Source organism: Gadus macrocephalus, chromosome 10, assembly GCF_031168955.1.
Source record: "Gadus macrocephalus chromosome 10, ASM3116895v1".
NCBI classification, from domain to species: domain Eukaryota; kingdom Metazoa; phylum Chordata; class Actinopteri; order Gadiformes; family Gadidae; genus Gadus; species Gadus macrocephalus.
Window position 1 is genome coordinate 2,530,766 of NC_082391.1, and position 16,201 is coordinate 2,546,966.

A 16,201-nucleotide genomic window follows, 5' to 3' on the forward strand; every position below is an offset into this window, starting at 1 on the left:
TTTGAGAACTACTCTTCGCTGCTCTCGACGCGAATGATATACGTCACCACCCGCACTTGGAACTCCGTTACAGACATGGCGATCTCTCTGCTCCACTTCACCGCTTTTTTCCAAGGGGAGGATAAAAGCATCGAAAGAGGTGAAAACCATTACAAGTCGGGGCACATGGAGAGTTTCAGTTATGCCGATGGGGAGATTGTCGGTCTTGTCCATCCACGCCAGTCGCAGGGAGCGTGACGTTACATACGAGACGTTTAGTCATTCTCATTGTGTTTTCTCTACAGCCTTTAACTGAACAATTGCACAATAAACGGTCAAACTCTTGGCATGAAATTCATCATTTAAATCCACAAACAATATATGTGTAATCCGGGGCATATAAAGACTTGGAACAGAAGAAAATTACTTTCTCTTCATTGAAACCCATTCATATTTTTCGATCTCATTGGTCCCATGGGCTCTACCGGAAGGGGCGTGACTCCTCTATAAACGCACTTTCCTTTTTTTTTCAACAGGACCCCGGACCGGTTCAGGTCCCCGAACCGGGGGTTGGAAGAAGTCTGGATCCTTCTCTTCGCTGTCAGCCAATCCGATTCAAATCAGAGTTAAAACCCGCCTCCAGCCACCTGATTGGTCGTCGAAACGAATGAGAAGCACAATAAAGTGAGACGCGGCACGCCCCCTTTACACAGATCAGAGGTCCGCTGCTCTAGACCTCAGAAGACCAGAGGAACATTTGATCCGCTATTCACCAGAACTCAGAGGACCAGAGGAACATCTGATCCGTTATTCACCAGACTTCAGAGGAACAGAGCAACATCTGATCCGTGATTCACCAGACCTCATTCACCGTTATTATCATCACCGGGGGGGGGTCGCATCACGGAGACATGTGCGCCGCGTTGCTGCGCCCGCTGCTCCTGATCCTGGTGCTGGTCCTGGGGGGCCGGTTCTGCCTCGGTGATCGCCCGCTGCTCGTGTTCCTGATCGACGGGTTCCGGTTCGACTACATGGACGAGCTGAGCGGCCTTCCGGGGTTCAGGGAGCTGGTGGAGACCGGGGTGAAGGTGGACTACGTCACCCCGGAGTTCCCGAGCCTGTCCTACCCTAATTACTACTCCTTGATGACAGGTAGAGAGCTGTCTGTCTGTTTGTCTTTCTGTCTGTCTGTGCGTGTGTCTGTCTGGAGATCTAAAATGAGCAGGACGTTATAGGAAACTTTATAACCGAGTCTGCATCAGGCTACATCACTCCATGAGACACAGACAGCAGCTTCTGGCTGCTATTGTATGAATAACTGAGAGCAGACCAGTGGAGGACTTTGTTATTGTGATGTTCTGCGTGGTATAGACCTCTCATTCAGTGTGTTTACACAAGTGTAAAACACTCTTTGTGTTCAATTTAAAACCCAGAGAGATGATAGAAAGGGGAGTGAAAGGAAAAAAGAGAAAGAAATAATAAGTCACTAAATTATGTATATGCCATTATGTATATGAACAGGGAGAGGAAGAGAGAGCAAAATGTCGTGTCATTTGCCAGGGGTGGGGAGACAGGCTAGTACAAGCAGCCTCCCCTCCTTAGTCTCCTCAGAGTCCCATGGAGGGGGGGTAGCCTGATGCAGGCATCCAGCCCTCCTTAGTCTCCTCAGAGTCCCATGGAGGGGGGGTAGCCTGATACAGGCATCCAGCCCTCCTTAGTCTCCTCAGAGTCCCATGGAGGGGGGGCAGGCTGATACAGGCTGCCAGCCCTCCTTAGTCTCCTCAGAGTCCCATGGAGGGGGGCAGGCTGATACAGGCTGCCAGCCCTCCTTAGTCTCCTCAGAGTCCCATGGAGGGGGGGCAGGCTGATGCAGGCATCCAGCCCTCCTTAGTCTCCTCAGAGTCCCATGGAGGGGGGGCAGGCTGATACAGGCAGCCAGCCCTCCTTAGTCTCCTCAGAGTCCCATGGAGGGGGGGTAGCCTGATACAGGCATCCAGCCCTCCTTAGTCTCCTCAGAGTCCCATGGAGGGGGGGTAGCCTGATACAGGCTGCCAGCCCTCCTTAGTCTCCTCAGAGTCCCATGGAGGGGGGGTAGCCTGATACAGGCTGCCAGCCCTCCTTAGTCTCCTCAGAGTCCCATGGAGGGGGGGCAGGCTGATACAGGCTGCCAGCCCTCCTTAGTCTCCTCAGAGTCCCATGGAGGGGGGGCAGGCTGATACAGGCAGCCAGTCCGCTCCGTGCCAGCAGGGTTAGGTGGAAACGCCCTGATAACATGGATCAAAGTTGAAAGACTTTCCCACAAACATTCAAATAAGTTGCGTAATAAGGCTGTCCTCCCTGCTGGCAGATGGGCGTCTGCCCCAAGCTGAAGGAGGGACCAGACTTAACACATTGTATATACATATACATTTAAGATGACATATTCATTACACTACGAGAGAGAGCGAGAGCGAGAGAGAGAGAAAGGAAACATGACCACATCTATCATCACCCACCTATCATCAACTCCTCAATACCTTTAATAGATAGATAGATAATTTATTGTCCCCTTGGGGAAAATGTTCTCAGTGAATAGACTGATACTAACATGTATCAACACATTGACTTCCATTATCAGTAGTGTTTTCTACCTTTTTAGTGATTCAATTTACTCTATTTACTCATCTGACTTCTGTCAGATCAATCCTCAACTCTTTTACTGTCAGAGGCTCAGAACAGAGCCAACTTCTCTGATTAGAGGTAATTCATAATCACATTTGAGATTACATTTTGTAAGGCTGCAAAAGCCTACAATAAGTTAGCCACAGACTCTTATACAGCACAATATTTCATTTGTATTGATGGCGTGAGAAACAAGTTGTTATGACGACAAAACAAAACAGAGGCTATTTAGTTACTTTATTTAGTTTTCTATAATACCTCTACTGATACTTAAAATAATCTATACTTTGCTAAAACCTACAGGCAAATGAAAAGAGAAAAGATTATTTGCCCAAATGCCAGGTTATCGCAGAAAATGCCCAGTCACTTGCAGATGAACGTGTGTGCGTGCGTGCAAGCGAGCGAGCGTGCGTGCATGAGAGTTTGCGCGCGTGCATCAGAGCGTGCGTTCTTGCGTGCGAGAGACAAACCGTCATTATGCTCCAACCCGCTGCAGGACAGGACAGCGTTCTGCTTAGCTCTAGAGCCTCCCCACTTGATGTGCTGAGCTTGTGGATTTAGACGGGTCCCGTTTGTCTCCGCCAGCCAAGCGATTAATTCTGTTAGCGCTACAGAGAGTCGGATCAGGGACTCTGGCCATCTGATACATTTTCAATCGCACAAAGCAAATCCATCGATTCATTTTGCTGACGCCCCAACGTCACAATTCTCCACAAATAGGCCTTCTTCCTAGAGGCGTTTAGGGGGAACAAGTGCAGCGCATTTACTTCAGGACGGAGCTGCGTTGACATGCCAGTGTCCATATGAAGGTCATGACCCCTCTTGTTACAGCTCTGTTATAACGGTCTCACGGATTAGCGATTTGTAACTGGTAGTGCAACATTTATGACGGTGGTTGGGCAGGGAGGTAATAGAGACGAGGCATGGCTGTGCTGGTTTCTCCTGAGACAACAAGGCCTTGTGCTGGCAAGCTGCTATCGCCGGTACCAGTACTACCCAGCATCTTTGCCAGGAAAATCATTAACCGTAACATGTCCGTACTGACACTTTCTCCTGTGCTCTGTTCAGTGAAGCACTTGATTTGTCTAAAGATGTTGGCACACACCAGGTGCCTTCACTTGTAAGTATTTGAAGTAAACATGGGCAGTACCAATAAAATAAGTTAGAATAAAAATAACACAATATGTGACCTGCAATATGTATAGATTGTTATTTTGTATCATCATGTATGAGTGTATTACGGCTCAGCTCAGTGTTCTCACTCAATCTATGTTTACCTTAAGTCTGAACAGGCGAGTTCATCATCTTGTGTGCCAGGGCGCAAGTTCACGCTGCAATATTTGTGAAATCTGATTTGTTATCGTCTGGATGGGTCCTGGATGGCTGTCCAAGCTCTTCCTTGCTCATCATTTCTATGCCAACTTGGATCACTCCCCTAAATTAAACTGAGCTCAGAAGTGGCTAAACAAAGGCAGCAGGCCCATCTTCTGGCCAGTATCGACCCCCTCCTGCAGAGAGGTCGGCCCAGGACGGTCTGGAATGCCTCACAGGTCCAGGAGGTCATGGAGGTTCTATATAAGTCTGTGGATTAATAGCAGATAACTCCATTCTGGGTGAAGGGGGGTGTTCCACTTCTTTCGCTTCATATTTGTTTTGACCAATCACTGCGGTGAACAGAGTGTGTGTGAAGGTTCCAAACCACGTAGGCCGGCGCTGTAGGAATACCCAGGTTAAAATACACAGGGTGGAGGGTATTTGTTTGCAATGTTTGCCTGTGTGCACTCTGTTAAAGACGCGTGAAATAAGTGAAATAAGGAGAAGAGTTTATTGCTGGCCTGTCGCTTGTTAAGCAACTTGTTTACACTATTTCTAGATCTAATGGTCCACTAGTTAACACATTACATCATTTATAACCCTAGTTATTATTTTACTGACATCATAAATAAATGAGGAACCTTTAACACAGAGTTGTAAAGGATAAGACATCCTGTGTTTGACCGGAAATTTCATCAATAAAATCAAACCATTAAATCAAATCATGTATACAGATCTGATCTGTAAATATGATATAATATTGATGGATGAACTGGCCAAACTAACCAGGATCTATGCTATCAATTCAGGTTGGAGTTTTTTTTTTCCTACACACAGCAGCTCTCTAATGATCTTAATGTCAGACGTGTGCAGTGGCCTTTCCCCGATCAACCTGTTGTGTGTTACCTTTGTTCCCCAGGTCGTAGCTGTGACATCCACCAGATGACCGGGAACTACATGTGGGACGAGGTGACGATGAAGGAGTTCCTCATCGGGACCAACGCCGACAGCCGCCTGCCCCTTTGGTGGGACGGGTCCGAACCCATCTGGGTCACCATGCAGAAGAAGGGCAAGAACGTGGCGATGTACTACTGGCCCGGTGCGTATGAACCAATCTGTTCCATATCCATACAGAGAGCCAAGGAAAGCAAGTGAATAACTGCTTTACAACACATGGCTAAGCTCATACTTTGAGATTACTATTGAAATCAAAAAGAAAAAAGTTCTCCATTAGCATTTGTGTGTGAGTATATATATTATATTATATAGATAGATGATATTATGAATCCTATACAACCGTGTTGGGTAATCAGACGCCTCTGGTACTTCAAAAACAAGTAAAGACTAGTAGTGGTTATCTCGGCCATGGTTGAGAAGGAAGTGGAAGTAAGAAACGGCGTTTACAAGATGAAGCCCCCCTTCATCTTGAAATTTGCCAGATCAAACTGATGTAGTAAGTAACTGTACTAGACTTAACTCGAGTAACTGATGATACAGCCATCCTCAGTTTACTGACAAAAGATTCAGGCATTGCAATGTGAGGGGCACAACCTTATGTTAAATGTTAAAAAACGAAATAAATGGTCTTCGATCCTAGGTCTGTTGGTGAACACAGCCCAGTTCTAATTAAGGGTGAGAGAGTTGAACTGGTAACAACATACAAGTACTTGGGTAGGGGGGGGATGTTATGACTTTATTAACTTTATAGGGAGTAATGTGCAATATCTTGCAATATCTTGGTGTAGGGCATTTGTGCAATATTAAATGTTATGGCTTTATTGGGGTAATGTGCAATATCTTTGGTGTGTATATATTATGGATCTGTGTGTGATACAGAATGTTAGCTGTAGATGATTGTATATTTATACGTGCAAATTGTGTGGACATGGAGAGACTAATAATATCACGGCCAAAAACTGTGTGCTCCTCCGGATGTTATGAATCCTATACAAATGTGTTCTCTCGAATGCCCTAGACAAATTTCTCCTAAGGGAGACAATAAAGGCTTATCTTGTATAATCCTAACTCGCGCAAATCACTCCCGCAAGTAAAGTTTGTATACTCAACGTATACTCAAAACTCAAAGAACTAATGTTTATCAATGTTTGAAAGGGATTTCTAATGTAGCAAGCAATAGTATTAGTTTGTAGCAATAGCAAAAGTACCTCGACTGCAGTGGTCGAATAGGCATCCTGTCTTTAGCCACTGCACGTGTGGATAGGAACATCAGCCCTGCTTTCAGGATTATAACCCGTGGACTAGACCGTACATGTTGTTGTGAACGCGTGTGTTTGTGTGTCCCAGGTTGTGAGGTTGAGATCCTTGGTGTGCGGCCGTCCTTCTGTGAGGAGTATGTCTACAACCCTTCTCTAAAGAACCTGACCGACTCCATCGAGGACGCCCTCGACAACTTAGAGTGAGTTTCACGACCCCCAACGTCTTTAGGGTCAGCCGTTAGTTCAATTTAGTTAAGTCATAGTTTATTCAGCACTTGGCTTGCAATCATACTCTAGATTAAGTTGATCTACATTCAACATCCCCCAATTCTAAACTCACGTCATAGTTTGGAGGACACAATCTAATAATAAATGATTATTACAATGAAAATATTCAAAACAAAGCTAAAACTCTGTGTACGTTTTTGAAGCATTTACAAGTATTAGTAGTAGTAAGTTAGAACACATTAATAGTACTCAGACTACATTGCTGTCTGAGTCGGCATTGCTATAATCAAATAGCAAGAATTAGTGGTGTAGGAAAAGTAAAGTTGTTCGACTTTGTTTTGATAGTTTTTGATTGTCTTGACTATTTCCGTCTCATCAGAATCTAAATTACCATCATGTCAGGGCTGCCAGGATAAGGAGCAGGATAAGCATAGTGCAATGTCTATGTTCATATCTCTTGACAGGACAGGCAAAGCAGAAATGGCCGCAATATATTATGAGAAGATCGACGTGGAGGGCCACCATTTTGGACCAGACTCACACCAAATCAAAACGGCGGTGCGAGAACTGGACACAGCCTTGCAGATGCTGAACAAGAAGATCAAGGTTCATACAAAACATTGTTTTTTGAGTTCACCACTAAATAGTTACAGTGTAAAAATATTTGATCGATTGTTTTTCCCTTGAACTGGTGTGTACAAGTTCTGTGTTTGACAGGCATGTTCCTCCACAGGAGAAGGACTTGGGACACAAGCTTAACGTCATGCTGTTCTCTGACCACGGCATGACCGCCATCCAGTGGATGGAGCGAGTGATCGAGCTGGACCAACACATCAACATGTCTGACATCGTCAAGATGATGGACCGAGGCGTGGTGGTCAGCCTGTGGCCCAAACACAACAAGGAGCAGGAGGTGAGAGCACTGTGTGCGCCGGCACAGAGCACACTGATCAGGTGACGTCACAGAGCACAGAGCACACTGATCAGGTGACCTCACAGAGCACAGAGCACACTGATCAGGTGACGTCACAGAGCACAGAGCACACTGATCAGGTGACGTCACAGAGCACAAAGCACACTGATCAGGTGACGTCACAGAGCACAGAGCACACTGATCAGGTGACGTCACAGAGCGCACTGATCAGGTGACGTCACAGAGCACAGAGCACACTGATCAGGTGACCTCACAGAGCACAGAACACACAGATCAGGGCACCTTGGCTATGGTGGATCGCCGGAGCTCTAAGCTGGAAGACCATAGGTCATCCCCGGCTACGATCAAAAGGTCACACAGCTTCTGGTGACCTTCTGTCCGACTGTGTTGCTCTTCAGGCTTCCTCTGACTCTATTGGCTACATCAGATCTGAGGGGGAGTGGCCATAATGTATGATGGACGTTACTTGGTCACTAGTCTCGCAAAGCCAGACCAAACTACAGCAAGTAGAATGGTCTGGAACCACGCTATTTAGAGCCGTCTATCCGGGGGGAAACTGGGCTGGCCTGTTTTTATTTCTTTAAACCAATCACAATCGTCTAGGGCGGGGCTAACCCCGGGAAGCAGCAGCGGTGTCCATGCAAAATAGTGCCGCCGGGGGGGAAATTATTTTGATGGCACGTCTTCACGTTCAGAGGCTGTCAGAGAGATGGCTCGATCCCAACCGCAAACGCCACAAAAAACGATTAAAGATGTATGTCGCCTATGTGAAGATCCTTTTCAGAGTTAAAAAGAACAAACATTGTTTTCTTTCTCACAATGATGTCAAGACACCGTACACTTTGGCCCGTGAGGAGCTCACGGGACCTATCAAATATACCCTTGGACTGCAGGGTTCCCACCTGATCTTCCATAATTGCGACCGATGGGCAAACTACCAACACAATACTGTGTTTACAAGTCTCCGAGGTTGAACTGAACATTACCCCTGCTAGATCGCTGCACACAATAGGCCACGCTCGATATATACAACTTTTGCCACAGCCTGTGGGAAAACAGGCGAGAACATCTTTCTTCCTCAGCAAATGCTGTAAGCAAATCTTTTGAAGTTCTTTGCAATTTTCGACGGAAAGAGCCAAACATGCTAGCTTTACAGCGCCGTCAAAGTCCTCTTGAAAACTCGCCACGCTGCCTAGTTTCCGAGTTTGGGGGGGAGCACAATACGGGAACGCCAGCGACAGGAAGGGGAGGAGTAGCGATGGAATCCGACGCTAGCGCTATGGACGCTGTTCATTTCCGCTCAGCCAGACTACATGCAATATCGTTCATTGAGCCTGTGGACTGGTCATTTGGGTCCATAGTGACGTGTAATCTTGATAATCGTGTTATTATAAAGGATATGAAGTGGAACAGAGACATTATTAACGTAGCGAGCTTGTGTGCTGTGCAAAGTAGACCCAAGATGCGATACCTCAGACACAAACACAACACAGCAGCAGACCACGATGTGTTACTAGTCGTATAGTATGTCTGCTCTGTCCTGATCTGCTCCTTTGATGTCAGTCAATGCATTTGGCTCTTTTATGAGGGAAGGCTCCAGCAGGTACTAAAAAACATGAAGGTGAGAATTAACATTGTGTGTGTGTGTGTGTGTGTGTGTCCGTCAAGGTGCTCGCCGCTCTGAGCGGGGTTCCTAACATGCGAGTGTACGACAGGCAGAACATCCCGGAGCGGTTCCACTACAAAGGAGGGAAGTTTGTTCCCCCGCTGACGCTGGTGGCCGAGCCTGGTTGGTTCATCACTGAGGTGACGCACACGCACGCATTGTTGGGAAAGGATACTTTTAAAATGTTTCCAGTTACAGAATACATGCCCAAAAATGTAATATGTAACGTATTCCGTTTCACCACTCAATCCGAGTATTGTTTTCTGAATGCTTGGATTACTTCCACATTGAATTGCATTTTATAAGTGTAGAAATGCGGCATCAAATCCTGCTTACTAAACAGGCCTATTCTGGTGAGAGAGAGAGAGAGAGAGAGAGAGAGAGAGAGAGAGAGAGAGAGAGAGAGAGAGAGAGAGAGAGAGAGAGAGAGAGAGAGAGAGAGAGAGAGAGAGAGAGAGAGAGAGAGAGAGAGAGAGAGAGAAAAGATCATTCAATCATTGGACAAAAAGGTTTGGGGTGGTAGTGGACCGGTCAAACTCCTTCTCCCTCATCCTGGTGCTGAATGTGTTAAATGCAACAGCATTTTTCCAGCATACGTTTTATGTGGGTGTCTATCCATATTCCCTGACGGTCCGACAATTTGCTGCTAGTCTTGGAGTTACTGCTAATCAAACAATAATTCCCATAATGCGCGCGGCTGAGCGGGTGCCTGTTACGTCCAAAGAAGCATAGGCTTTGTAGAACTGAATCAGACCGAGGTGCGTTCGCTTTCACATCTCAAGCGAACCGTACCAGGGCTCGTTTGGAAGCGAACCGAGACCAGCTGTTCAGGGAGGTCTCGTCGGCTGATTTGGTTCACATCGAAGTGAGGTGGTTGCATTGGGAGCGTACCTATGTTCCCCGGGTCCTATGTTCCCCGCTTTGTATGTGACCGGGGAACATATGACCCTGAGAGCAAATCATTTTTTTCGAAGGATGGTAGGGCAAGTATCACCTTTTTCGCCTCTGATTCGCCTGTGATTGGTTAGAATGGTTATGGTTAGGGTTAGGTTTAGGGTTAACCCTCAGCCTAACCCTAACCATAACCCTAAACCTGACCCTAACCATTTGCACCCGGGGAACATAGGACCTGGGGAACATAGGGATTACCCTGTTGCATTCACAGCAACGCAAACGTACCGAACCAAGGGGACCAAACTCGTGTAGTACGCACTGAATGCTGTTGGTGTGAAAGCAAGAATGAACTGCTGAAACAGAAGTATCATCATGTAATCCATTGATTTAAACAATGTAACTGTATTCTAAATACCAACTATTTAAATTGTAACTGTATCGGAATACAGTTAGCTATAGTTTGTATTCTGAATACGTAACGCCGGTACATGTATTCCGTTACTCCCCAACACTGCACGCACACACGCAAACGCACGTCCGTACACACGCACACACACATACTTCTCACTGGTGCTGTCATAGGCTGACTCGGGCCATGAGACGTCCAACCTACACTGCAACATGTACAGCCCATTTTTCCGCCATCGCCATAGCTTTGTCCAATGTTCTTCTGTTAGATAGCATAGCATAGCGTGGCTGCATGTTTGTTTACGCTAAAATTACGTTTTTGGTGGCAAGGTTGTTGGTTTCTGTGTGGAGAATCAGGAATGGAATTGGTCAGTGTGTGGTGTTGTTTGTTGGCAAAATGGTGGCTTTACACAAACTATAAAAACATTAAAAGATGTCTTCATCTGTCTTGCGGTAAGTGGTCTCTTATGATTTCTAAGTTTGAAAAATGGTCTAGTGTGTGTCAGGCATTACCACACACTCAACTCTGTGGTTCTTTGTGTATTTGTTGTGTTTTCCAGAACAAAGCGACTCTCCCTTACTGGAACAACGGTACTGGGACCTCAGGCTGGCAGAAGGGTTGGCATGGCTACGACAACACCTTCAACGACATGAAGGCTTTCTTCCTGGCAACAGGACCTGGTAATAAACTTTCAAGCAATGTGTCATTTTCGGTGGACTTGGATTTGAAAGTGTTAGATGGACAGATGAGGAACAAACGGGTCAGAAACCTGAGACTGAAAGGTTCATGACTTCACACAGATCACGTGTGTAACGTCTGTAGACTAACCCAGGAGTAACGTCTGTAGTTTAACCCACCAGGGCCCTAGTGTTACGTCTGTAGTTTAACCCACCGGGCCCTTAGTGTAACGTCTGTAGTTTAACCTACCAGGCCCCTAGTGTAATGTCTGTAGTTTAATCCACCAGGCCCCTAATGTAATGTCTGTAGTTTAACCCACCGGGCCCCTAGAGTAACGTCTTTAACCTACCAGGCCCCTAGTGTAATGTCTGTAGTTTAACCCACCGGGCCCTTAGTGTAACGTCTGTAGTTTAACCTATATGTAAAGTCCGGAGAATTGTGCCGGCAATTTTCTGTTGGTTTAATTTCCTGTAGAACCATTGGTCATAGAAAGATAAAGTACCCAAGTCCCTTTGTGAGAGCACACTGATCAGGTGACGTTACAAGTCACTGATCAGGTGACGTCACAGAGCACACTGATCAGGAGACGTCACAGAGCACACTGATCAGGTGACGTCACAGAGCACACTGATCAGGTGACCTCACGCTACTGAGCACACTTAAGCACACACATTCTCTACAGTACGTGTGAACACGTTCATGTGTGGAGGGCCGATACAAGGATTAGATTACAGCCTTACTTTTGTGTGTCGTTTTTGAGTGAGAAAGATAATATACTGGTAGTAAAGACTAACTCCACGTCCCCCTCATAAAGACTGTACTGGTAGTAAAGACTAACTCCACGTCCTCCTCATAAAGACTGTACTGGTAGTAAAGACTAACTCCACGTCCTCCTCATAAAGACTGTACTGGTAGTAAAGACTAACTCCACGTCCTCCTCATAAAGACTGTACTGGTAGTAAAGACTAACTCCACGTCCTCCTCATAAAGACTGTACTGGTAGTAAAGACTAACTCCACGTCCCCCTCATAAAGACTGTACTGGTAGTAAAGACTAACTCCACGTCCTCCTCATAAAGACTGTACTGGTAGTAAAGTCTAACTCCACGTCCTCCTCATAAAGACTGTACTGGTAGTAAAGACTAACTCCACGTCCTCCTCATAAAGACTGTACTGGTAGTAAAGACTAACTCCACGTCCCCCTCATAAAGACTGTACTGGTAGTAAAGACTAACTCCACGTCCTCCTCATAAAGACTGTACTGGTAGTAAAGACTAACTCCACGTCCTCCTCATAAAGACTGTACTGGTAGTAAAGACTAACTCCACGTCCTCCTCATAAAGACTGTACTGGTAGTAAAGACTAACTCCACGTCCTCCTCATAAAGACTGTACTGGTAGTAAAGACTAACTCCACGTCCCCCTCATAAAGACTGTTCTGGTAGTAAAGACTAACTCCACGTCCTCCTCATAAAGACTGTACTGGTAGTAAAGACTAACTCCACGTCCTCCTCATAAAGACTGTACTGGTAGTAAAGACTAACTCCACGTCCTCCTCATAAAGACTGTACTGGTAGTAAAGACTAACTCCACGTCCTCCTCATGAAGACTGTACTGGTAGTAAAGACTAACTCCACGTCCCCCTCATAAAGACTGTTCTGGTAGTAAAGACTAACTCCACGTCCTCCTCATAAAGACTGTACTGGTAGTAAAGACTAACTTCACGTCCTCCTCATAAAGACTGTACTGGTAGTAAAGACTAACTCCACGTCCTCCTCATAAAGACTGTACTGGTGGCAAAGACTAACTCCACGTCCTCCTCATAAAGACTGTACTGGTAGTAAAGACTAACTCCACGTCCTCCTCATAAAGACTGTACTGGTAGTAAAGACTAACTCCACGTCCTCATAAAGACTGTTCTGGTAGTAAAGACTAACTCCACGTCCTCCTCATAAAGACTGTACTGGTATTAAAGACTAACTCCACGTCCTTCTCATAAAGACTGTACTGGTAGTAAAGACTAACTCCACGTCCTCCTCATAAAGACTGTACTGGTAGTAAAGACTAACTCCACGTCCTCCTCATAAAGACTGTACTGGTAGTAAAGACTAACTCCACGTCCTCCTCATAAAGACTGTACTGGTAGTAAAGACTAACTCCACGTCCTCCTCATAAAGACTGTACTGGTAGTAAAGACTAACTCCACGTCCTCCTCATAAAGACTGTACTGGTAGTAAAGACTAACTCCACGTCCTCCTCATAAAGACTGTACTGGTAGTAAAGACTAACTCCACGTCCTCCTCATAAAGACTGTACTGGTAGTAAAGACTAACTCCACGTCCCCCTCATAAAGACTGTACTGGTAGTAAAGACTAACTCCACGTCCTCCTCATAAAGACTGTACTGGTAGTAAAGACTAACTCCACGTCCTCCTCATAAAGACTGTACTGGTAGTAAAGACTAACTCCACGTCCTCCTCATAAAGACTGTACTGGTAGTAAAGACTAACTCCACGTCCTCATAAAGACTGTACTGGTATTAAAGACTAACTCCACGTCCTCCTCATAAAGACTGTACTGGTATTAAAGACTAACTCCACGTCCTTCTCATAAAGACTGTACTGGTAGTAAAGACTAACTCCACGTCCTCCTCATAAAGACTGTACTGGTAGTAAAGACTAACTCCACGTCCTCCTCATAAAGACTGTACTGGTAGTAAAGACTAACTCCACGTCCTCCTCATAAAGACTGTACTGGTAGTAAAGACTAACTCCACGTCCTCCTCATAAAGACTGTACTGGTAGTAAAGACTAACTCCACGTCCTCCTCATAAAGACTGTACTGGTAGTAAAGACTAACTCCACGTCCTCCTCATAAAGACTGTACTGGTAGTAAAGACTAACTCCACGTCCTCCTCATAAAGACTGTACTGGTAGTAAAGACTAACTCCACGTCCTCCTCATAAAGACTGTACTGGTAGTAAAGACTAACTCCACGTCCCCCTCATAAAGACTGTACTGGTAGTAAAGACTAACTCCACGTCCTCCTCATAAAGACTGTACTGGTAGTAAAGACTAACTCCACGTCCTCCTCATAAAGACTGTACTGGTAGTAAAGACTAACTCCACGTCCTCCTCATAAAGACTGTACTGGTAGTAAAGACTAACTCCACGTCCTCCTCATAAAGACTGTACTGGTAGTAAAGACTAACTCCACGTCCTCCTCATAAAGACTGTACTGGTAGTAAAGACTAACTCCACGTCCTCCTCATAAAGACTGTTCTGGTAGTAAAGACTAACTCCACGTCCTCCTCATAAAGACTGTACTGGTAGTAAAGACTAACTCCACGTCCCCCTCATAAAGACTGTACTGGTAGTAAAGACTAACTCCACGTCCTCCTCATAAAGACTGTACTGGTAGTAAAGACTAACTCCACGTCCTCCTCATAAAGACTGTACTGGTAGTAAAGACTAACTCCACGTCCTCCTCATAAAGACTGTACTGGTAGTAAAGACTAACTCCACGTCCTCCTCATAAAGACTGTTCTGGTAGTAAAGACTAACTCCACGTCCTCCTCATAAAGACTGTACTGGTAGTAAAGACTAACTCCACGTCCCCCTCATAAAGACTGTACTGGTAGTAAAGACTAACTCCACGTCCTCCTCATAAAGACTGTACTGGTAGTAAAGACTAACTCCACGTCCTCCTCATAAAGACTGTACTGGTAGTAAAGACTAACTCCACGTCCTCCTCATAAAGACTGTACTGGTAGTAAAGACTAACTCCACGTCCTCCTCATAAAGACTGTACTGGTAGTAAAGACTAACTCCACGTCCTCCTCATAAAGACTGTACTGGTAGTAAAGTCTAACTCCACGTCCTCCTCATAAAGACTGTTCTGGTAGTAAAGACTAACTCCACGTCCTCCTCATAAAGACTGTACTGCTAGTAAAGACTAACTCCACGTCCTCCTCATAAAGACTGTTCTGGTAGTAAAGACTAACTCCACGTCCTCATAAAGACTGTACTGGTAGTAAAGACTAACACAACGTCCCCCTCAGACTTCAAGAAGGGGTTGCAGGCGGGGCCCATCCGGGCTGTGGACATCTACAACCTCATGTGCTCGACGGCGGGCGTGGCCCCCCTGCCCAACAACGGCTCCTGGGCGCGGGTAGAGCACCTGCTGAGCGGCGCCGGCCCCCCGTCGCGCCCGCTCCTCTGGAGCCTTCTTACCGCCCTGCTGCTCGCCCTGCTGGGGGTGGGCCGCCACTGAGGGGGTCTCAGCCAAGAAGACCTCCTCAGTGCTGGGCCCCCCACTGAGGAGGTCTCAGGCAGGAAGGCCTTCTCAGCGGTGGGCCGCCACTGAGGGGGTCTTAGCCAAGAAGACCCCCACCGGAGGAGGAGGGAGGAGTGAAGACCGACCGGGACTCGCTAGAAGATACTCTTAGATGACAACGGTGTAGAAAGACAGAGACATCACACATTGAACCACTGGTTTGACTGATTAAAGTCGTGGACACGACCCCCTGTATGAATATCGAACATTCGTAATATCTATGAACGGCCACATCGGAAGGCTGCAGGTTGGAATCCCATCCCACGGCGTTGCAGAGTGATTTCACGTGGACGCGCTGACGATGACAGACGGTGAATATCTGTCTTCAGTGGCGTATCAGGGCTATAATGGAGCTATAAATCTTCTAGTGTGTTCCCAGCTCCACTCTTGCAAGGCGAAGAATGTTTAACCCACTGATGCACTTTTAAGTGTGCTGACCTCGTGCCACCACTCCCAAAAGAAATCCTCTATCAAGAAAGGAAAAGGGAGTTGGACATGGAGTGAGAGCGTACAGCCTGTCCCCCCTCTAGTTCTGTTCTGTGTTCTACACCGACCTCCAGCCTTCAATCCCTCCAACAAGAGTCAGAAGGTCTTCCAGAAGAGAACAGGGCGCCTTGTCAGGACGTCGTACCGCAGTTGTCCAGAGAAAATAGACTTTCGAGCAATGAGATTGAATTTAAAAATAAATCTGAAAAGCAATTTCAACATTCCTAGATAGCGTGAAAAGACGCAGGCTCTCACATGCCATGACCCACACAGACCTTCTCATATCTTGTCTGTCAGGTTAATGTTCTCTCTTCTTGTCACTAACTCTGTAAATGTGTGATTGTTTTGTCAGAAACACTTTTGAAATAAAACTAGTCTGAAAGAGATGATTCAATGTGTTTTCA

At 46.1% G+C, this 16,201-nt stretch overlaps 1 protein-coding gene across 1 annotated transcript; it reads left to right on the plus strand.

Annotated features, from left to right (window-relative positions):
* The first annotated feature begins 672 nt into the window (after positions 1-672).
* Positions 673-16,183, plus strand: enpp6 (ectonucleotide pyrophosphatase/phosphodiesterase 6). The gene is made up of 8 exons (XM_060062098.1): positions 673-1,131; positions 4,874-5,053; positions 6,259-6,370; positions 6,863-7,004; positions 7,132-7,311; positions 9,001-9,138; positions 10,861-10,981; positions 15,037-16,183. Exons 1-8 carry the CDS (start codon positions 891-893, stop codon positions 15,246-15,248), a joined length of 1,326 nt encoding a protein of 441 aa, XP_059918081.1. The 5' UTR covers positions 673-890; the 3' UTR covers positions 15,249-16,183.
* Positions 16,184-16,201: the final 18 nt, after the last annotated feature.